Raw genomic sequence first — 25,443 nt, 5'->3', positions numbered from 1 at the left:
AAAGTTTCATAAATTTTTAATTTTTTCAGCTTTTTTGTATAGTGTCATATGAATTTGAAAATTATTTTAGATAACTGCAAAAAGAGGAAAGTATAAAAATTGTATTTTCAATATTATTTTACGATTGGGCCTATAATATATGTTGCAAATCCCTTGACAGGAGGGGCTAAATTTATTAATTGTTTTCGATTCTCATAAATAAGAAGAATATGAAATTTTGAATTGATGAAATTTTTGAATTGATGTTCTGTATTTTTGTAGTCAAAATTTTATACCTTAATATCATTTGATTCGGTCGAAATAACGGTTTTAGACCATAGGACTCTTTGAACCAAATCCGTTTCAGGACATTTGGAGTCGATCTAGTGATTTCCGTCTGTCTGTGCACGATAACTCTGGAAAGGAGTATCCGATTTGGTCCAAACTTGGTACATCGTAATATTTTTGTCGAACTTAGATCGAATTCGGAGATGGGCAATATCGGCCCAATCCTTCTGATATCTCTCACACAAAACATCGAAATTTTCAAAAAAAAAAAAAAATATTTTACTGCACAGGAAAATATTATCCTTTTTTTTACGATGTAGCAGAAGGATTGGACCTCTATTGTCCAATCCAATTATAATATTACGATGTAATATTTGCTCCAACTTTAGAAAATCTAATATTTGAATATTATTAATATTTGAACGGTCAACATTCTGATTAAATATAACTTTTATAAAATGTGATATAAGAGTCGGATTGTCTTCAAATTTCACACTTCCCAATTTTTTTATTATCCCACGATCTGGCGTGAAGATATAATATATCGGTCCACTCCTTCTGCTACATACCCCAGAAAAGGGGAAATTTTTGAATATTTTTGAAGATCATACAATGTGAAATTAACATCCGATTCCACTCAGACTTTGTACATCTTAATATTTCTATAAAAACAAGATTTGTTATACATATGGTATATATCGGACCATTCCTTCTGGTACCTCCTCCACAAAGGGTCGAAGTTCTGTATAACCAAAACTATATTAATATTCGAAATAAGCATCCGATTCTCTTCATATTTCACACATTCCATTATATTCACTGATGCAATATCTGGTGGCAAGATGAAATATATCGGTCCACTCCTTCTAGTGCATCCCCCACAAAAGGTCGAAATTTAGAATACCTCTATTTAGACTTGGCATAATAAATATGTGTATCAACACAAGATCTGTTATAAAGATGATAGAGATCGGACCATTTTTTCTGTTACTTCCCCCACATTGGGTTTAAGATTTTGAAAAAGAAAACGCTCATAAAATCCGAAATAAGCATGCGGTTCTCTTCATATTTCACACATCTCATTATTCTTACTAACACAAGATCTGCTTTGAAGATGGGATTTATCGGTCCACTCCTTCTGGTACCTCCACCACAAAGGCTCAAAATTTAAATATTTGCGGAGCTCATAAAACGCAAAATTTACGTCCGATTCCATTCAGACTTGGTACATCTTAATATTTCTATCCACACAAGATTTTTTTTGCAAAAATGGTAGAGATCGAACCATTTCTTCTCCCCCACATAGGTCTCTAGATTAAAAAAAAACAATACGCTCAAGAATATGAAATAAGCATCCAAACTTCTTCGGATTTCATCCATACGAACATTGTTGCTAACACAAGATTTGTTGTAAAGATGATATATATCTGCGAACCTTTTCTGGTACCTCACCCACAATTGGGTCACAATTTTCAATAATTTAAGATTTTAACAGCATTATTAACGGATTTTATTTATTTTTTTTTTTTTCTTTGAAAATTGCCAAAATCTTTCCCAATGGTGGAGGGTATTTAAAGATCGGACCAGCCGAACTCACTGCTTTTTTGCTTGTTTTTTTATATTCTTCAATTTACATTCTTAATATTTTTTTTTTTTTTATTTTTATTAAAAAGCAACAAAATTATTTGTAAAAAAATGTTGATTGCATATTTATTAAAAGTTAGCGAAGCGCTCCTCCTTCAGTTAGTCTAACCTATAAATTGAACATTTTTGTTGATATCAAATTTGTCATAATCACCGAGAGACAGCATCCAAAAAACATGAATCATAAATGAACTTATTTTTTTGTTTATTTATTTTATTATTTATTTATTTTATTATTTATTTATTTTATTATTTATTTATTTTATTATTTTTTATTTATTTTTTGCTTTGTCTGACAAGAAACATGACATTTAACAGCATTTAATTGCATTCCATGAATTTGTTAACAGCAACTATTGCAGTTCACCAAAAAAACAACGACATAAAATTGGAACAAAATGCATTTTAATTATAAGAATTGTTTCTGTGTGCGTGTGTGTGTGACAGACAATGGAAAATGACGTCGTGACACGTTAACACTTTGACATGACATGTCTTAAGTTAAAAATTTTTAATTGGTATTTTGTTGGCTTTTGCCTTTTCAAGTGTTTTTGAATACTTTCCTTAACCCCATAATTTCGATTTTAACGACTTACAATGTAATTCGATTTTCTTGGGCTTTAAAAAGAGAGATCCCATGGGCGAAAGAACTGAAAAATGAAAATTTCCACCCCAGAGAATTCCATATAAAAATGTTGAATTTAAAATTTCATTTTTGGTTTCTTATTCGCCATTTAAATCAAGCAATTGCTGAATTTGTATTTCTTTTATTTTGTTTTTTTTTCGTTAAATGTTAATGACATTGACAGAGCACGTACGGCTTCTTCATGTCTGCGTTAAATGTTGAAGAAAACAGATATACCATTTTACCAAATAAAGTCTTAAATTTAATTCCATGAGAATGCTCTCATTATTTCCTGGAAACTGACATCCGAAGAATTTGCGAGGGTTTTAATTTATGGCCAGTTTTGTTTGTCAAGTTTTTTTTTTTGTAGCCTTTAATTTACACTGCCGGAGTCGCAGACAAAGCCAATGACTGAGTGTCGTCCGACAGTCGTACTTCTTAGCTCATTCTTCTCTTCATTTCATTTTCGCTGGAACATGAAATTCCCATTTTTAAAATTCTGTCTGCAATTTGTCACAAATTGGGAGCAGTTTTTTTCTGTTGGCGTTGACTTAAGACGGACGACTATTAACTCAATGTGGAATGAGTATTTGCATCTGATCTGTATGTGTCGCAAATTACTGCATTGACCCAAATTTCGTGGTCAGAATTTCATTAATATTTATTAAGAATATGGAACACAACTGTGTTTGTTCTGTTAATTTGTTAATGTGGGGATAATCTCCATTTCATTACCAGAAAAAAATATTTATTTATTACCAGAAAAAATAATTTTATATAATTATAATCGTACTTATGCCACAATTTTTGCAAATTACGAACAATTTTCATTTATTCCAAAATTATATTCTAAATTCTCACAACTTTTTCATTATTGACCCCAGTAGTTTGTCTCTTACTCACTGCACACAAATCGTGTCAATCTTAAATAGAACAAGTTTTCAAGCATCAGTCGGTTTTGCCGAAAAAAGTATACCCTCAGCCAATTATTTATATATATTTTGACTTCTGTTTCGATATTTTTTTATATTTTGACATCTGTTATGATTACTCAAATTTTTGACCCTCTGTGGAGTAGGTTCCGAAGGAATGGTGGAGTGGCCTGATATCGTCCATTTTCGCACCTATCGTAGCACTGATGGAAATATTAGGATTTGCAAAGTTGGAGCAAAATCGGATTATTATTTCTCATGCTGTGCAGTAAAATATTTTTTTTAAGAAAACTTCGACCTTTTGTGGTGACCGATATTGCCCATGTCCGAACCCTATCTAAGTTTCATATTAATATTACGATGTACCAAATTTGGCCCAAATTGGATACTCCCTTCGAGAGCTATCGGGCGCACCAGCCAAACAAATAGACAGACGGGCGGACATTGCTGGGGTCATACAGGGTGAGATAAAAAAACTGCAAAAAATCGAACGCCATATTTTTTAATTTTTTTTTTCAAATTTTATTGAATGAAAGCAACAAATGTCGGAAATAGCATCAAATGTTAGAATAAGTATAGATTTGTTCCAATTGGTCACATTTGGCACAAATTATGACCAATGAAACCATCACATGCTGCCCGAATATTGCTCTGTGATTGAGACTTTCGTATTTTTTAGTGCCAACCTTGCTTTTCGAAATACTCCAGACACAATAGTCCAACGGATTGGTATCCGGAGATTTTGGTGGCCATTGTGCGCTGGAAATGAAGGGAGGAACCTCATTTTGTAATCACTATTGGATGGCGCGTGCTGAGTGCGATGGTTCTGAGTCCTGTTGGAATGTCTGAGGCCAAAATGTTTGCGTGTCCAAGGCTTTAATACAACCTTCGCGAAAATATTCGGCATTCATTCTGATGCCACGGTCGATTAATACGAGCGGAGAGCGACCATTGACTGTTATGGCGGCCCAAACCATCACCATGGCCGGCGCTTGAGTTCTAGTGGCAACCGAAGGTGCACATTTTCAGCTGACCTCTCTGGCAAAGTAAACACCATAATTTTGTTTGTTTACAAACTGCTGGACAACGAATTTTTTCTCATCGGAGAAAACCAAATTCGGCGGTTCACCATTTTCGGCCAAGCAAAGCAAGTCTTTAGCTCTTTTGAGTCCATTTTCTTCCTGTTGCGGTGTAAGTTCTTGCCCTTTTTGGAATTTCAATGGCTTTTCCCCGAGCTCATTTTTCAATATTTGCCAAATGGAATATTGCGACATGTTTAGTTTACGAGCTATTATTCGGCCACTGCGACGCGGGTTTCGATCAAGTCGCTTCTTTATTTTTTGAACCATTTCTGCTGATGCTGCTGTTTTCTTCCGTCCAATTCCTTGACTACGAGCTACGCTACCACTATCACGGTAACGAGCGATGATACGAGACACAAAAGATTAATTCACATTTCCACTTGTGGTTTTCCAGCCAAATATAAAGAAATCACACTATCACGCTTGAATTCCATCACGAGTAACTTTTTTCTGGAAAATTCTCACCAAAATGCTTTTGAACGCTTGTAGACAATATAATGAGCTGTCACTGGAATAATTTTAACAGCTGTTGGTCGATTGGCTTAGAAATGACAGCAGTCTGAACTTGGTTGCAGTTTTTTCATCTCACCATATATAGCTGAGGGTATAAAAATAATTAATGCCTTATACTTAAATTAATAGTTTTTTCATTTATGCCAAAATAAGTTTCCAATGTTTTCCTACCTTGCCAATATTAGCTCTCGATTTATACAGGCATTTAAATCATACTTCAGCGATCTCTCAATCTTCCTTGCAAAAGTACTCTACTGTAAGACCTAAGGAGAGACTCGAGAGTGCTCCCACACAAAACAATAGAGTGAAGAGTAGACTTCGTAAAAAAACTCCCACTCTTCGAGCAATCTTGCTCGCGAGTAAGTTTCGCTTCCGAGTTAAAAATGAGCAAATTTCATTCAATCAGTTTTCTAATAGGTCGAACTATGAGTAGATTTCAAAACACTCCGAACTGTTGCTATTTTCTTCCCAAAATTGAATTTTGTAGAATTCGATAGCTTCTTGGACTTGCTTTTTTTCGCAATAAGCATCCACAATTTCACACATCCCAATGTTTCTATCAACACAAGTTCTGGCGTGAATAAAAAATATATCAGACCCATAATTTTTGTACCTCTCCACAAAGGGTAAAAATTTTGAATAACCATGAAGCTTGCAAAACGCGAAATAAGCTTCCGATTCCTCAATCGGCACGTCGCAATATTTTTACTAACACAATATTTTCTCTGACGATGTGATATATCGCCCAAAAAGGGTCAACATTTTGAATAATTATAAATCTCTTAAAAAACGCGAATTGATCATCCGAATATTTTCAAGCTTTCTTTCTATCAACACAAGACCAGTTGGGAAGAAAGAATAATTCGGCGCATTCCTTCTGGTATCTCCTATATAAAGGGTCAAAATTGTGAATAAATATATCTCTTATACACCGGACCGTACATCGGGTCTAAATTTTGAAAAAAAATGAAACTCATAAAAAAGGCGAAATGAGCATCCGATTCCTTTCAAACTCGTCACATACCAATATTTCTATCCCCGCAATATGTGGTGTAAAGTTGGAATATATCGGTCCACTCCTTTCGGTACCTTATCCACAAAGCGTCACAATGTTTAATAACTATATTTATTATAACTTGTTAAAAAAAGTCAGAGATTCTTGAAGCGTCTAAATATTTATCTCAACCAAAGATCTGATGTGAACTCCTTCTGTTTCCTTATTTACAAAAAGTTAAAATTCGCATAAAATTTTAAATAAATGCTAGATTTTTATTAAATTTTAATCCCAATATTTTTATTAGTATTAGACGAGGTAGAATACTTTTGTCCACTATATCTGGAACCTCGAGCACATTTCAAAATTTTCCAAAAAAATTATAACATATCTTATATAGAGTGAAGGAAGTAATCGATATAGTCAAGATCTGTCACGTTGTAATATTTACAGGTCAGAGACGAAATGGAAAATATTGGCTCAATCCTTCAGTACCATCCAGGGTTAACATTTAAATAATCATAACGCAAGTAAAAATGTATTTTGATAAACGGACTTTGGCGGAGGGTATACATCTGTCGACTGATACAGGGTTGTCCATATTCGACGGACCCATCTGGCAACGCCATAACTTTTAACAGAGATGTCACATCGCTTAATGACATACCGCGTTTGAAGCGTCAGTCCAAGCAGATTTTTACCATGAACCAATACACGCCACGCGAGCGCTCTGAAATAGTTGAAATTTACATTCAACGGAAGAAGTCAATTGTGAAAACTCAACGTGCTTTTAAAACATTAAAATATGTGAAAAGTGCGCCTTCTGAGAACACTATTAAGCGTTTATACGAAAAATTTTCGACTGGTAAGGCTCTTTCTAATCCGAAGAGGCCATATAAAAGTCGACCAAGGCGATCGGCCGAGAATATCGATGCCGTACGAGCCAGTGTTGAGAGGTCTCCAAGAACATCCCAAAAACGCCGTTCTCAGCAGTTGGGCATGGCTCGGTCCACTTTACAACGGATTATTCGCATTGATTTGCATTTGTTCCCGTACAAAATTCAATTGACACAAATAATGTTGCCTGCGGACAAGCCTCGTCGATTGGAATGGGCCCATGGGTCCGTCGAATATGCGCAACCCTGTACATACGGGTCTCCCAGCTCTTTACCCATAACTTTTAGTTTTGGAGAACAGAGACTTAGAACCTATGTTGTTCCAATCATAGACATTTGAAAGGCCCTGGCTTCAAATGATTTTCTACAAAAGGAATTCTATCCACAAAAGTCCTGTGGAATTTGTACCAGCTCAAAGTCCCAACCCCTACCCATTGGCTTTTTTCTAAGCTCTACAAATAATTTCAAAATGAGTCACTCACTACCTCAAAAAAAAAAAAAAAAAAAAATACTCACCATCAGCAATTGGTATTTGATCGCATAGAGGTTTCAAATGGCTCATTTGCCATTTAAGCAAACTTTATTTATTTTTATTGCTTTGAAATCGTATTCCCCATTTAAAGAATTTCGTGAGTAAGGCATTTTTTTACACATTCCCCAAGGTTCTTTGCTCCATTACTCCTCCTTTTGGTAAAAAAAAAACAAATATAATCTAAACAAAACGATGGCTATTTAAATTACCCAACCATTTGTCACTTCAACAAAAAAAAGAAAGAGGAACAAAAATGTCGGCCGAGTTCAAATGGAATTCAATAGCTCGAATAGTTAAACAAATCATTTTTCAATCGTTCGCATGTCTACACGATAAGAACAAAAAGCTAAAAGAGTTGTATTGAAATGTTTCTAATTACACTTAGAGAACACTTGAAGTAATTAATATCAGAATTGTATATAATAGATTTTTTTGCTTTGTTTTCTAAACATCTGAAGTTTGTAATTGTATTATTGATATCTGATTCTGCTAAGGCGAAAAAAGAATATAAACAAAAAAAGCGGGAAAATGAACTTTAAGAATTCAATTCGTCTAAGAATTGAAGAATTTTATTTTATTACAGAACTTATATACAAAATACAAAGTTGTAAAAATTATGTTTATTTTTATATATTGGCGAGTACAAAAAACTGTGCGAGTTCAATGTCCGATAAGCCAAGTACATGACTCATGAAGTTAGTAGCTCTGCTGGCAGAAGTTCAAGCCTTAAACTTCTCTGATAAACTAATAATTTTCTTCTGATTTTTTTTATTTTTTTGGCAAATCGTTCGGGGAACTGGTACTTCCATTTATTTTTTTACAGAAAATTCTGCAAGTGTGACTAAACAAAGTGAAGTGAATTGTAGTTTATTTACACCCTCAGCCATATGGCTAGAGAGGGTATACAGGGTGGGATAAAAAAACTGCAACAAAGTCAAACGCCATAATTTTTACAATTTTTGTTAAATTTTAAAAATGTCGGAAATAACATCAAATTTTAGAATAAGTTTAGATTTGTTCGAATTGGTCACCTTTGGCACAAATTATGGGCTTCAAACGGCCAATGAAACTGTCACACGCTGCCCGAATGTTGCTCTTTGGTATTTTGGCCCATTCCTGGCAAAGCGCTTGCTTGAGATGATCGACACTTTGGTATTTTTTAGTGCCAGCCTTGCTTTCCAAAATACTGCAGACATAATAGTCCAAGGGATTGGTATCCGGAGATTTTGATGGTCATTATGCGCTGGAAATGAAGCGGGGCACCTCATTTTGTAACCTTTCTTTGGTGGCGCGTGCTAAATGCGATGGTGCTGAGTCCTGTTGGAATGTCCAAGGTGTGCGGCCAAAATGTTTGTGTAATACACCCTCCAGAATATTTTCGCGATAATATTCGGCATTTATTCTGATGCCACGGTCGATTAATACGAGCGAAGAACGACCATCGGCTGTTATGGCGGCCCACACCATCACCATTGCCGGCGCTTGAGTTATCTTTGTCCTCTTTGGCAAGCGCCGATCACACGATCATTTTGTTTTTTTTTACAAACTGCTGGTCAACGAATGTTTTCTCATCGGCGAAACCCAAATTCGGCAGTTCACAACTTTCGGCCAAGCTAAGCAACTCTGTAGCTCTTTTGAATCTGTTTTCTTTCAATTGCGGTGTAAGTTCTCGCACTATTTGGCATTTCAATGGCTTTTCCCCGAGCTCATTTTTTGATTGCGATTTGCCGAATGGAATATTGCGATATGTTCAGCTCACGAGCCATTTTTCGGCCACTGCAACGCGGCTTTCGATCAAGTCGCTTCTTTACTTTTCCAACCATTTCTGCTGATGTTGCAGTTTTTTTACGTCCACTTCCATGCTACCAGTATCACGGTAACGAACGATGGTACGAGACACCAAAGATTTATTCACATATAAATGCTGGAGTACTCTAACGATAGCCACCTGTGGTTTTCCACCCAAATTAAAGAAATGGCACTATCACGCTTGAATTCCATCACGAATAACTTTTTTTTTTCTGGAAAATTCTCACCAAAAGGCTTTTGTACGCTTGCAAAAAATATAATGAGCTGTCACTTGAATAATTTTAACAGCTGTCGGCCTAGTGGCTTAGAAATGACAGCAGTTTCAGTTTTTTTATCTCACCCTGCATACCATTTGATAAGGCCAAACCGTGCCTCATCGAATTAACGGTTTAAGACCCTATGTCTCTTTGGGCCAAATCTGTTTTAGGGCATTTGGAGTTGATCTAGCGATGTCCGCCCGTCTGTCCGGCTGATGCGTACGATAACTCTCATAGGGAGTATCCGATTTGCTCCAAACTTGGTACATCGTAATATTGTCGTCAAACTTATATCTAATTTGGCCCGGAGATGGGCAGTATCGGATGGGCACTCCTTCTGGTACCTCCCCCACAAAATGTCTACCATTTCAATGAAAATATTTTACTGCACAGAAAGAGAAAGACCTTGCACATCCCAGTATTTGCATCAGTGCTAGGTCAGGTGCGTAATAGACAACTCCATCAAGTAATAGACAACTCCATCAAGTACCTCGCCCACAAAGGGTCAATATATTGAATAATTATAACTCTTATAAAGTGTGATGTAAGAGTCCGATTATCTTCAAATTTCACACATCCTAATATTTTTATTAACCCAAGGTCTGGTGTAAAGATGCAATATATCGGTCCACTCCTTCTGGCATCTCCCTCACAAAGGGTCAAACTTTTGAACATCCATTAAGCTCATTCAACGCGAAATTAACATCCGATTCCATTCTGACTTGGCACATCTCAGTATTCCCATCAATACAAGATCTGTTATAAAGATGGTAGATATCGGACAATCCCTTCTGATACCTCCCACAGACAGAGTCAATGTTTTCAATAACCAAAACGATCATATAATCCAAAATAAGCATTCGGTACTCTTCGTATTTCATAAATCCCATTATTTCTACTAACGAAAGATCTGCTGTGAAGATGGGATACATCGATTCACTCCTTTTGGTACCTCCCCACAAAAGGCCAAAATGGTCAAAAGAAGTATTTTACTGCACAGGGAGAAAGGATAGTACGATTTTGCACCAACTTTAAAAATCCCAACTCCATCAAGTACCTCCCCACATTTTTGAATAATTATAACTCCTATAAAATGTGACCTCAGACCTCGGGTTAATAAAAATATGGACAATATTTTTATTAACCCGAGGTCTGGTGTGCAGGTGGAATATATCGGTCCACACCTTCTGGTACCTCCACCACAAAGAGTCAAAATTTTGAATAACCAATAAACTCATAAAGAACGAGATTAACATCCGATTTCATTCAGACTTAACACATTTCAATATTTCTATCAACTCAAGATCTGTTATAAAGTTGGTAGAGATCGGTCCACTCCTTCTGGTACCTCCCGCACAAAAGGCATAAATTGTCAAAAGAAGTATTTTACTGCACAGAGAGAAAGGATAATCCGATTTTGCAGCAACTTTAAAAATCCCAATATTTGCATCAGAGCTATGTCAGGGGCGAAAATAGACAATATCGGTGCACTCCATCAAGTACCTCCCCAAATTTTTTGAATAATTATAACTCCTATAAAATGTGAAGGAAGAGTCTGCATCACAATATTTTTATTAACTCGAGGTCTGGTGTGAAGATGGAATATATCGGTCCACACCTTCTGGTACCTCCCCCACAAAGGGTCAAATGTTCGAATAACCATTAAACTCATAAAGAACGAGATTAACATCCGATTTCATTCAGACTTAACACATCTCAATATTTCTATCAACTTAAGATCTGTTATAAAGTAGGTATGGATCGGACTATTCCTGTTGGTACCTCCGCCTTAAAAGGTCAAAATTTTGAGTAAATATTTGTCCACGTTTTCGTATAGCCCCCATATAACGGTACCTGCCGATATTCAGTATTTTCATGATTTGAGCGACATTATTTATCGGAATTATTTTAAATTTCGTATTTGAAGTTCGTGCTACAGTCTATGACAAACAATTTTTATACGCAGATCCACGTCTTCGTATAGCTCCCATATGACGGTACCTCCCCATACTCGGTATTTTTATGATTTGTGCGTCATTATTGGCAGGAATTGTTTCAAATTTGGTATTTGAAGTTCGTAATGGGTACTACAACCTATGACAAAAAATTTCGTAAGCAGGTCCACGTCTTCATAAAGTCTTCATATAACAAGTTTCATTTAAGTGGTAGTTTCCGGATGTTTTTTGAAAAATTTCAGGTCCACGTCTTCATATAGTTATCATGTAGCAGTTTTCACTTATGTGGTAGTTTCCGGAAGTTTATTGAACATTTTCAAGATCTTTCCATATGGTGGAGGGTATTAAAAGTTCGGGCCGGCCGAACTTAGCTGCTTTTTAACGTGTTTTCTTTTGCAAATTCTAAACGAATTCCTTACGAAACTTTAACTCTAATGTTCTTTCCGAAAAAAAATTAGAATCATGGGCAATTTCAAACAATTTTTCCGAGTTCGTTCTGTCAGTATCGTAAACTTGTGCAGAAATCTTTTCCGAATTCGGACAAAAATGTTAGTTTGGCGGACTTGTACACTCTCTTCTTAAATGTTATGTGGTATTGCAAAAAGTATGTAGTTTGAGGTGAAATAATTTCTCCACTCCTCCTTTCTTATATTCCCCCAAACAGCAACCTAATCTGCTGCCCCTCCCTCTCTCTCTATCTCTCTCTTTATCTTCACACATCAAGTGCAGGTAATTTAGCATTTCAATTTCAATTAATGTGAACGGTTGAATGAACTTGATCTAAATTTAGAAACACAAAACTGAAATGTATTTTTGCGACCGTACGAAACAGAATAGAAAAAATGCCACCGCAGAAAGACATAAATATCACACCCCAAAAAACGATCGCAGCGATCACTTTCAGCAGTTTTTGTTATTTTTTTCATTGGTTGTTTGGTGTTGCTGTATTTCTAACCACACGCTCATTGCAAACAAAACGGCATCAACACTTATCTCAAATGGCGCCCAACGTCTGGTTTAGTTGTTGTGCGTTTTTTTATTCATCTGATTCTTCTCAAATGAACTGCATGCCAAACAATCTGTCAGATGGCAAGGCAAAAAAAAAAGATTACCGTGCAAAAAAAAAAAAAAAAACAACAAACATTTACATATATATGGTTAATGAGCCATGGAACGTTTAGAGCTATTTTATGGAGACGCTATCAAAAGAAAAATGGCAAATGCCAAGCGAAATGTGCTAATTGAAAATAAAAACTAGATTAAGGTATTCAAGATCGCAATACCCTACGCTCTTACTACCTCAATGAACACAAAAAATCTAAAAATATATTTGGTACTTGAAATCATCATTGCAAAAATGAAATATTGAAAAATATACAGCGTGGGTTGAAAAAACTACAACCAACTTCAGACTGCTGTCATTTCTAAGCCACTCGTCCGACAACTGTTAAAATGATTCCAGTTACAGCTCATTATATTGTTTACAAGCGTACAAAAGTATTTTGGTGAGAATTTTCCGGAAAAAAATTATTCGTGATGGAAATCAAGTGTGATAGTATAATTCCTTTATTTTTGGCTGGAAACCACAAATGGCTATCGTTAGAGCACTCCGGCATTTAAATGTGAATAAATCTTTTGTGTCTCGTACCATCGCTCGTTACCGTGATACTGGTAGCGTGGCCGGTAGACGTCAAGGAAGTGGAGAAAGAAAACAACAACATCAGCAGAAATGGTTCGAAAAGTAAATAAGCGACTTGGTCGAAACCCGCGTCGTAATGGCCGAAAAATGGCTAATGGCTCGTGAGCTGAACATATCACAATATTCCATTCGGCAAATATTGAAAAATGAGCTCGGGGCCATTGAAATTCCAAAAAGTGCAAGAACTTACACCGCAACAGAAAGAAAATAGACTCAAAAGAGCTAAAGAGTTGCTTCGCTTGGCCGAAAGTGATGAACTGTCGAATTTGGGTTTCTCCGATGAGAAAACATTCGTTGTCCAGCAGTTTGTAAACAAACAAAATGATCGTGTTTACTTGCCAAAGAGGTCAGATGAAAATGTGCACCTTCGGTTGGCCACCAGAACTCAAGCGCCAGCCATGGTGATGGTGTAGGCCGTTATAACAGCCGATGGTCGCTTTTCGCTCGTATTAATCGACCATCAGCATAAATGCCGAATATTATCGCGAAAATATTCTGGAGGGTGTATTAAAGCCTTGGGCACGCAAACATTTTGACCGCAGACCTTGGACATTCCAACAGGACTCACAACAAAACTACAAAATGAGGTTCCTCGCTTCATTTCCAGCGCACAATGGCTACCAAAATCTCCGGATACCAATCCGTTGGACTACTGTGTCTGGAGAATTTTGGAAAGTAAGGTTGGCACTAAAAAATACCAAAGTGTCGATCACCTCAAGCAAGCGCTTCGCCGGGAATGGGACAAAATACCGCAGAGCAACATTCGGGCAGCGTGTGACGGTTTCATTGGCCGTTTGAAGGCCATAATTCGTGCCAAAGGTGACCAATTCGAACAAATCTAAACTTATTCTAAAATTTAATGCTATTTAAGACATTTTTTGCTTTCATTCAATAAAATTTAAAAACAAATGTAAAAATTATGGCGTTTTACTTTGTTGCAGTTTTTTTATTATCTCACCATGTAATAAATGGGAAACACCATCGACCTTAGGATCAGTACTTTGTTGAATTAAGCAAAGCCATGGAATCCTGAGTAGATGCAAATAGTTTCTTAGTAGTCAGCATTTAAAGTCCTGGGTGGTATTTTCAAATTTTTACGATACGAGACCACCATTATATCTTAGCATATATCTGAATCCTCATCTACTCCCACTGCCATTCAGATAGGGTGTGAAACAGTCGACTTCTAAAACTAGTGCAATTTTTCCATTTTTTTCTTTAATGTTTTGACGCTCACATTTGCATTATATCGCCCGGCTGATGATATTTGCATAAATTACAATTAGTTTTTGTTGGGGGCTCATCGCTCTTAATGCCGAATGGGCTTTCATGGATTTTATTGTAGCTGCTGTATATGTATTTATTTTTTTGTTCGGTTTTTGTGAATATCACTTTGATTGACATGAGGCAATATCGGAAAATGTGTTTGCATTGCATTCGTCGTTTATGGACCCCCAGATGAGATACAAAGATGCTGGAGAGCGCCACTAATGGCCATTGGCATTTGTTTACTAACCAAGACCATACCACACATTCATTGTTTCGACAATGGCCAGCTTTTAATTGTGATCGAGTTTTAATTTCAGCTGATATTCAATTTTCTCAATTTTTTTTTGCCTATCGACAAATTGTGGTATGGCTAATTAATTTTTAGACAAACTATTTAATTGTCATTGGCAAATTGGCGTGAATGATCCGATGAAATCAGCTATTGTTCGATTGATCGATATGCGGCTGAATAATAGAAAGATTTTATAGTTTTTTTTTTATTATTTTTTTTTTTTGTAATGATGATGTGTCGTATGGAAGAACAAAAAGTAGTGAGAAAAGGTCAACGATTGCATAACCTACATTGCTATACTAATTCTATGAGAATACGTCTTGATATTCAATTTTCTAAAAGAAAATCCATAGATTTTCCAATAGAAAATCAATTGATTTTTTATGATCACCTGATCTTCTGTGAGAAGATCCCTTGATCTTCTGTGAAAAGATCACACGATCTTCTATGAGAAGATCCCCTGATCTTCTATGAGAAGATCACCTGATCTTCTATGAGAAGACCACCTGATCTTCTATGAGAAGACCACCTGATCTTCTATGAGAAGATCACCTAATCTTCTTGGAGAGGATTATCTGATCTTCTATGAGAAGATCACTGATCTTCTATGAGAAGATCACTGATCTTCTATGAGAAGATCACCTGATCTTCTATGAGATCACCTGATCTTCTGCGAGAAGATCACTTTTTTTCTGTGAAAAGATCACTTGATCTTCTGGGAAAAGATCATTAGATCTTCTGGCCTAAGACCGGCTGATCTTTTGTAAGAAGACTACCTTCTATGAGAAGATCAACTGATCTTCTGTGAGAAGATTACCTGATCTTCTATGAGAAGATTACCTGATCCTCTATGAGAAGATCACCTGATCTTCTATGAGAAGATCACTTGATCTTGTATTGGAAGATCACCCGATCTTCTATGAGAAGATCACCTGATCTTCTATGAGAGGATCATTTAACCTTCATAGAAGGTTGATCTCACATGATCTTCTATGAGAAGGTAACCTGATCTTCTATAGGAAGATCACTTGGTTTTCTGGGAGAAAAACCTACTAGATCTTCTGAGAGAAGATCACTTGATTTTCTATTTGATCTTTTTTAAAAAATATTGATCTTCTATGAGAAGATCTACTATAAGAAGAAGATCACCTTATCATATATGAGGAGATCACCTGATCTTCTATGAGTATATTGCCTGATCTTCTAGGGGAAGATCACTTTATCTTCTATTGAAAGATCACCTGATCTTTGTGAGAAGATCACCTGATATTTTATTAGAGAAGATCACTTGATCTTCTATGAGAGAAGATCACTTGATATTCTATGAGAGAAGATCACTTCACCTTCTATGAGAGAAGATCACTTGATCTTCTACGAGAGAGGATTACTTGATCTTCTATGAGAAGATCACGTGATCTTCTATGAGAAGATTACTTGATCTTCTATGAGAAGATCTTCTATGAGAAGATCATCTGATCTCCTATGAGAAGATCATCTGATCTTCTATGAGAGAAGATCACTTGATCTTCTATGAGAGAAGATCACTTGATCTTCTATGAGAGAAGATCACTTGATCTTCCATGAGAAGATCACTTGACCTTCTATGAGAAGATCACTTGAACTTCTATGAGAAGATCACCTGATCTTCCATGAGAAGATCACCTGGTCTTCTATGAGAAGATCGTCTGATCTTCTATGAGTATATCGCCTGATCTTCTAGGGGAAGATCACCTGATCTTCTATGAGTATATCGCCTGATCTTCTAGGGGAAGATCACCTTATCTTCTATGAAAAGATTACCTGATCTTTTTGAGAAGATGACCTGATCTTCTATTAGAGAAGATCACATTATCTTCTATTAAAAGATCACCTGATCATCTAAGAGAAGATTACTTCGTATTCTATGAGAATATCACCTCGTATTCTATGAGAAGATCACCTCATCTTCTATGAGAAGATCACCTGATCTTCTATGAGAAGATCACCTGATCTTCTATGAGAAGATCACCTGATCATCTATGAGAAGATCACCTGATCTTCTATGAGAAGATCACCTGATCTTCTATGAGAAGATCACCTGATCTTCTAAGAGAAGATCGCCTGATCTTCTATAAGATCGCCTGATCATCTCCTGATCTTCTGGGAGAAGAACACTTGATCTTGTATGAGAGAAGATTAGTTGATCTTCTGTGAGAGAAGATCACTTGATCTTCTGTAATAGAAGATCACCGGATCTTTAAGAGAAGATCACTCTATCTTCTATGAGGAGATCACCTGATCTACTATGAGAAGATCTCCTGATCTTTTGTGAGAAGATCGCCTGATCTTCTGTGAGAAAATCCCTTGATCTTTTATAAATAAATCATATGATTTTCTGTGAGAAGATTACCTGATTTCTGTGGGAATATCTCCCGATTTTCCATGAGAATGTCACTTGAATTTTTATAAAAAAAAATGGCTGGATCTTCTTAGATTACAAAATCCTTCTTGGGTCGGTCAAGTATAAATGGTTGTGGTTTTCAGTCTATGTATATTTATTATAAGACAATTTGAGATATAATGGTTAGGGTATAGGTAACCTTAATATTATCCTAATTGATGCCGCTGGAAATACATGTTGTAACATTTATTATAAATATTTAAAATAAATCATTTTTAAATCTAAACCCATAATTCGAATATAAATAAATATATTATCATATAACAATATAAACATATTTTATTCCAAAAACTAATTTACTACAAAAAAACGTATTGCTAATATCATCCATTCCTCATCTCTTGCTAACTGCACCGCAAATTAAAAAAAGAAATCCTGATAACAAATTTTTCGCCCTAAATTGTCAATAATCTGTAACTAATCCATGAATAACAACAATAACAAAACAAAATTAGTATAACGCCTGGCATAACAACAAACAATACCATTCTTTTTGTCTTTTTCTTGTCTTATTTCCTCTTCACGCAGCACGCATTCCAATCAATTGCAATCCGTCGTCATCATCCGCTGCAGCAATGCATCATAATCACCATCATCATGATCTTGATCATCATCACGACCACCACCACCATCATCATCATCATCAGCAGCAACATGACACACGCCACCCCTCACCCCTGCTGCCGGCCAGTGACACCTCGTCACCCATAAAGCTTTCACTAAGTCCCGATGATGACGATGATCTGGATCTGACACTGCCCTATGCTAGCACCACAAAACCGTTAGATTCGAAAAACACGAAACGACCCACCTGGCTGACAACCTCGGAGGGAGCCCGACAGCTGTTTCGCAACATTGATTGGCGTGACTTGAGAAAATTCAAACAAAGATTCTATTTTGAATATTACCCCAAGGAGGAGTTTATGGGTAGGTGTAGAGCGTTATTGAGGCCTAAATTATTTTTTTTTTTTAATTTGGAATTGAAATTTCTCCCAATTTGGTTTGAAGTAGATTAGCTTGATTGTGTTTGATTTTTTTTATTTCGAATTACTTATGTAAATGAGTTATGATTTGTTGGATAGTAATGTGTGTGTGTGTTGAGATTTTTTTTTTTTTGTAACCAGTAGAGTAGTGGCTAATCTAAACCTATAATCGCTACCATTCAAAATTTAATCAACCCACATGGATTTTAGATTTTTTATTTTGTTTTGGAAATTGAAATTTCCCATATTTGTAGTTGAGAATGTGATTGGGAATTTCTCACTTCTATTTGATCATAATCACCATTGTCATACAAGCACCTTATTCAAGTCGGCACTTTGTTACAATTCATTGGGAGTGTTTTATTTTTAATTAGCAGATTTTTGTTGTATTTGTGTTAAATAAATGTTTTTTTTTTTTAATTATTTCTAGGAAAATATGTGTTCTAAAGAGAAAAATAACGAGTTAAGTTCGACCGGACCGAACTTTTAAATTAAAAGTTTTAATGAGATAAAGAAAACGTTTAGCAAGTAAAAAATCTGTAAATTCAACCGGGCCGGACTTTGAATACCCTCCACCATTTGGGACAAATTTGGCAATTATCAAAAAAAAAATAAAATCCGTTAAAATTCTGTTAAAATCTTAAAAATACCAAATTTAGCCATTATATTAGGGTCTATACGACGACGAGGACCTGCATAGGCAACTTTTGTCATAAACCATTACAATATTCAAATACAAAACCTAAAAAAAACCGGTGAATAATGTAGCTAATGTCATCAAAATACGGAATATCGGGAGGTACCGTTATATGGAGGCTTTACGAAGAGGTGGACCTGCACAGACAATTTTCTGTCATAGCCTATAGTATCCATTACGAATTTCAAATATCAAATTTGAAACAATTCCGGTGAATAATGTCGCCTAAATTACCAAAATGCCGAATATAGGGAGGTACCGTTATATCGGAGCCATACAAAGACGTAGACCTGCATAAACAATTTTCTGTCTTAGGCTGTAGTACACATTACGAACTTCAAATACCAAATTTAAAACATTTCCGGTGAATAATGTCGGCTAAATCACCAAAATACCGAAAATAGGGAGGTATAGGGGCTATACCAAAACGTGAACATACATGGTCCATTTTCAATACCAAAAGACCTGCAGACATAATATACATTTGAGTAAAATTTAATTAACCTACTTCACTTCGTTCGGAAGCTAGAGTGATTTCTACTGACAGACGGACGGACGGCTAAATCGACATACAATTTGTGGGGTATAAAATGTATATTTAGAGGTGTTACAAACGGAATGACTAACTTAATATACCCTCCATACTATGGTGGAGGCAACCTTACTTTCCAAAATAGTGGCAACCTTGCTTTCCAAAATACTCCAGACACAATAGTCCAACGGATTGGTATCCGGAGATTTTGATGGCCATTGTGCGCTGGAAATAAAGCGAGGAACCTCATTTTGTAACCATTCTTGGGTGGCGCGTGCTGAATGCGATGGTGCTGAGTCCTGTTGGAATGTCCAAGGTCTGCGGCCAAAATGTTTGCGTGCCCAAGGCTTTAATACAACCTCCAGAATATTTTCGCGATAATATTCGGCATTTATTCTGATGCCACGGTCGATTAATACGAGCGGAGAGCGACCATCGGCTGTTATGACGGCCCACACCATCACCATGGCCGGTGCTGGAGTTCTGGTAGCCAAACGAAGGTGCATATTTTTACTTGACCTCTTTGGCAAGCGTCGATCACACGATCATTTTGTTTTTTTACAAACTGCTGGACAATGAATGTTTTTTTTATCGGAAAACACCAAATTCGGCAGTTCGCCACTTTCGGCCAAGCGAAACAACTCTTTAGCTCCTTTGAGTCTATTTTCTTTCCGTTGCGGTGTAAGTTTTTACACTTTTTGGAATTTCAATGGCTTTACCCCGAGCTAATTTTTTAATATTTGCCGAATAGAATATTGCGATATGTTTAGCTCACGAGCCATTTTTCGGCCACTGTGACGCTGATGTTGCTGTTTTCTTTCGCCCACTTCCTCGACGTCGGGCTACGCTACCAGTATCTCGGTAACGAGCGATGGTACGAGACACAACAGATTTATTCACATTTAAATGCTGGAGTACTCTAACGATAGCCACTTGTCGTTTTCCAGCCAAATATAAAGAAATCACACTATCACGCTTGAATTCCATCACGAATAACTTTTTTTTTCTGGAAAATTCTTACCAAAATGCTTTTGTACGTTTGTAAACAATATAATGAACTGTCATTTGAATAATTTTAACATCTGTCGGACGAGTGGCTTAGAAATGACATCAGTCTGAGGTTGGTTGCTGTTTTTTCATCTCACCCTGTAGCTCAGATATATATCCTTACGATTTCAGGTTTATTGTGCATATAATGGGTAATATCAGCCCAAATGAAATGAATTTCGGGACGTAAGTTTCCATTGTGTCGAACTCGGCTCGGATATTTTTATACCCTCAGCCATATGGCTACAGAGGGTATATATCATTTGATACGGTCAAAACGTGCCTAGTCGAAATAACGGTTTTAAACCCTAGGTCTCTTTGGACCAAATCCGTTTCAGAACATTTTGAGTCGATCTAGCGATGTCCGTCCGTCCGTCCGTCTGTCTGTCTGGCTGGCTGGTGCGCACGATAACTCTCGAAGGGAGTATCCGATTTGGTCCAAACTTGGTACATCGTAATATTTTTGTCAAACTTTGATCGAGTTCGGGGATGGGCAATATCGGCCCACTCCTTCTGGTACCTCTCCCACAAAAGGTCGAAATTTTCAAAAAAATATTTTCTGCACAGAAAGAGACACGATAATCCGATTTTGCTCCAATTTTGCAAATCTTAATATTTGCGTCAGTGCTAGGTCAGGTGTGAAAATGAATAATATCGGTCCACTCCTTCTGGTACCTCCCCCACAAAGGGTCAAAATTTTAAATAATTACAACTCTCATAAAATGTGATGTAAGAGTCCGATTGTCTTCAAACTCCACACATCCCAATATTTATATTAACCCAAGGTCTGGTATTAAGATGGAATATATCGAGCCACTGCTTCTGGTACCTCCCACACAAATGATTGAGATTTTCAGAAAAAAAAATCTGCACAAATAGAGAATCGATAATCCTGATATTTACCTCAGTTCTAGGTCGGGTGCAAAAATGGATAATATCGGTCGACTCCATCAAGTACCTCCCCCACAAAAGGTCGAAATTTTGTATATCCATCAAGCTCTTAAAACACTAAATTAACATCCGATTCCGTTCAGACTTGGCATTCTCAATATTTTCATAAACGCAAGATCTTTCATAAAGATGGTAGAGATCGGACCATTCGTTTTGGTACCTCCCACACAAAGAACCTAAGTTTTGAATAATCAAAACGAGCAAAGAATCCGAAATAAACACCCGGTTCTCTTCATATTACACACGTCCCATTATTTCTACTAACTCAAGATCTGGTGTGAAGGTGGGATATATCGGTCCACTCCTTTTGGTACCTCCCCCACAAAGGGTCAAAATCTTGAGTATCCATGAAGCTCGTGAAACGCAAAATTAACATCCGATTCTATTCACTTGCAGCTTCTCAATATTTTCATCAACACAAAATCTGTTATAAAGATGGTAGAGATCGGACCATATTTTCTGGTACCTCCCCACATAGGGTTCAAAATTTTTAAGAACAAAACGCTTAAGGAATTCGAAAAAGCATCCAAATGCATCCATCCATCACCTCAAAGCATCCAAATGCACCCATCCATCTTCCCACATGCAGACATTATTTCTAAACAAGATCTGTTGTGGACATGATATACATCTGCCAACTTATAACTGTCATAACTTGCGAAACAAGTCGGCGATTCGTTGCTATATCTAAATATTTCTCTTAACCAGTGTTCTGATATAAATATGTAATTTATCGGAATTTATGATTTCGCATAAAGTTCAAATTTTGTACATACCAATATATTTTATCTGTATTATTTGAAGTATGAAAATGGAATACTTCGGTCCGCTATATTTGTTACCTGACGCATATTTCCATTTCCCGAAAATGTGCACATATTATATACAAGAAGTAGTCGATATAGTCCAAATGTGTCACGTTCATAACTCAAGGCTGGTGGTATACATCTGTCGGCAAAACCGACTGATACTGTTTTACTTTTTCTTAGTATAATCCTTCTCCAAGTGATATCATGCACTCTAAAGCAAACTATAACTGCTCTAAAGCCAGTAATCTACTCGAAATAAATTATTTTGTTACGTGAGCTCTACCAATTATCCATAGTGGTGTAGGGTATCATATAGTCGGCCCTCCCGACTTTTAACTTTTCCTTACTGTTTTTTTTTTTTTTTTTTGTTACACAGTGTAATTAACAGTTGTTTATAATATAAGGATTCTAAGGCATCTTTATCCTCGAATAATGTAAGAGGGGCGAAATTGCCCTCCACTATTTACATTACTTTGCGATTTACTCTCCAAAAACGTCGATACACGTGTCTTCCATTTTTACATCAATTTTCATAATCTACTGGGGTTATTTTTTGTTGCACCGTGTAATTAATAGGAACAGGTACAAAATTGTATTTTGATCATGACAATATAGATGAGTGTGCTGCGTGTATGCTAATGAGGTTATGTAGAATAGTGACTTCATGAACTCAACACACAGCCATTATTCCTTTAAGTTTTTATTTTATTTTATTTTTTTTTTTTTTGAAGTTTTGCCGCCAAACTCTCCCCTCAAAAATATTAAATTTTTTATTCTCCAAAACTAAAAAAAAGATATTTCCAACTAATTTTCATTATTAACAAATGAGGCATCATACCGCATCACATAAATAAATGCATACACATGTAAACAATTTAAATCTAAACAAAAAAAAGATTCACTGTTTCGAAAATATGTTGTGGTTTTTCAAATTTGTTGTGCGGTTTTCCTCACCTTCGGTTTTTCGTTTTTGTATTCGACAAAATTGATGTCACCACCTGTAGCTTTTATGCTGGCATGCCATGCAATCTCTTTGCGGTAGCAGCTAAGCTGTTGAAAGCTTTTTGCTGCTACTGCTGCATTTGAATTATGTATTTGAATTTTGAATGCATTTTTGGGATTTTGAAAGGAATCCCTATGGTGTTTAGATTTGTATTAAATATTCGTTTAGTTGAGTGACTTGATTATGTGTTTACCGTTTTTTTTTTTTTTTTGGAGTGGGATCAACAATGGGATGGTGCTGATGATTGTGGCATATGGAAAATGTATTGGATTTGTGAATATAAACGCCCACTTAAATCGAAAAATTAATATGATTTATATTCGATTTCATTGATATCGATTATGAAGATAGAGAAATTCGGAATTTTGATGTTTTAATTCAAGAAAAAGTAAAATAGTAGGTTTTGAGGTAAATGGAAGTTACGAAAAAATTTGTGCTCTAGTAAAAATATTAATTCCGAATGCAGTTTTCTTAAAAACTATTATATGGCATATAGTTTATTCTGATACTTATAATGAAATTTGGTGTAGAATATATCTTCTTTTGACACTTTCCATCTACAACGAAATTTTATGCGACTTTCATGCATCAACTCGAAAAAAAACGGGGTAGAATTTATTAAAAAATACAGTAAGGAAAGGTAAAAAGTCGGGTGGGGCCGTCTATATAATACCCTACACCACTATGCGTATTTAGTAGAGCTCAGGTAACAAAAAAGTTTATATTGGGAATTTATGTGAAGTAAATCAAACCAACTATGAACCAAACAACATTGCTGTACAGTGCTCGATATGACTTCGATAAGATTTATATTAATCAAGTAAAAAAGCTCTCCACCATTTGGAACGAATTTGGCAATTTTCAATAAAATAAAATAAAATACGTTAAATCTGTTACGACGACGTGAACCTTAATAGGCAACTTTTGTCATAAGCCATTTCAAAATTCAAATGCGAAACTTGGAAAAAAAATCGGTGAAAAATTTACCTAAAATCATCAAAATACCGAATATTAGGAGGTACTATTATATGGGGCTATGCGAAGGGGTGGACCTTCACAGACAATTTCTGTCATAAGTTGTAGTATCCATTACGAACTTCAAATACCAAATTTGAAACATTTGAAATAATGTCGCTAAAATCACCAAAATACCGAATATCGGGAGGTACGGTTATATGAGGACGTGAACCTGCACCGACATATGTTGTAGTATTCATTACGAACTTCAAATATCAAATTTTAAACATTTTCGGTGAATAATGTTAAATGACATCACCAAAATTCGGAAAATAGGGAGGTACCATTATATGGGGTCTATACCAAAACGTGGACCTACATGGCCCATTTTCAATACCAAAATTCTTGCAGACATATTATACATTTGAATAAAATTTTATCAACCTATTTTATTTCGTTCGGAAACTAGAGTGATTTCCACAGACGGGCAGACAGATGGAGGGACATCGCTAAATTGACATAGAGTTTTATGAGTTTCATCAAATGTTGATTACGAAAAAATCTATTCAATTTAGGCCAATAGTACATACAGGGTGAGTTAGGTTAGGTTAAAGGATGCCCAGTAACCATATGCAACCGCTTCACTCGGAGACCTATAGGTCCATTGTGTTCATCCTAGAAGAATATTAAGAAAAAGGAAGGAGTTGTTGATAGAAGGGGTGAAGATAGGAGATAAAGTTATAAAGTGTGATCTACAGCTGAGAAAATTGCCGTGTCGTCTTTAGCCACTTGAATCTTCTGGCCAATTGAAGGATTACTATAGGGTCAGTGTTAGAAAAAGAAGACAGATCATGTGACACTAGTTCTCCCATCAGCCTGTGTCTCACATTAATGAGTGCAGGGCAGTGGCAGAGCAAGTGTTCGACTGTCTCGATTTCTTCTTCATCTTGACAGATCCTACAGTAGTCGATGTCTTCGCTGTCCCATTTCGAGGTCATTGCCCTCACCTTACAGTGACTTGTGATGATACACACCACAAGTTTTAGATCAGGTTTCGACAGTGACAGTAGCGACTTTGTTCTCCTTTCTGAGAGTGTGGGCCAGATTCTTTTGGAGATGGTGCAACCCATTTCGTCCAGCCATTTTTGTTATGAGATAATATGACTGCAACAAAGTCAAACACCATAATTTGTACATCCTTTATTTAAATGAAAGCAAACAATGTCGGAAATAGCATCAATTTTACAATAAGTGTAGA

General features: G+C 36.2%; 1 protein-coding gene across 4 annotated transcripts in view; it reads left to right on the top strand.

Annotated features, from left to right (window-relative positions):
- LOC101896206 (aminopeptidase N) overlaps positions 1–25,443 on the top strand; it is a 270,904-nt gene that overhangs the window by 190,606 nt on the left and 54,855 nt on the right. For 2 of the 4 annotated variants that reach the window (XM_059129603.1, XM_059129602.1), the window contains one exon: positions 17,735–18,133. The exons of the other annotated variants lie outside the window; for them this stretch is intronic. In XM_059129603.1, coding sequence (XP_058985586.1) covers positions 17,735–18,133 — 399 coding nt within the window. The remainder of the gene's footprint in view (positions 1–17,734; positions 18,134–25,443) is intronic. 4 annotated transcript variants of the gene reach the window in all.

The sequence above is a fragment of the Musca domestica genome, unplaced genomic scaffold (genome assembly GCF_030504385.1).
Source record: "Musca domestica strain aabys unplaced genomic scaffold, Musca_domestica.polishedcontigs.V.1.1 63, whole genome shotgun sequence".
NCBI lineage: Eukaryota > Metazoa > Arthropoda > Insecta > Diptera > Muscidae > Musca > Musca domestica.
The sequence above is the reverse complement of the archived record's forward strand: the minus strand, read 5'-3'. Positions and strand labels throughout refer to the sequence as shown.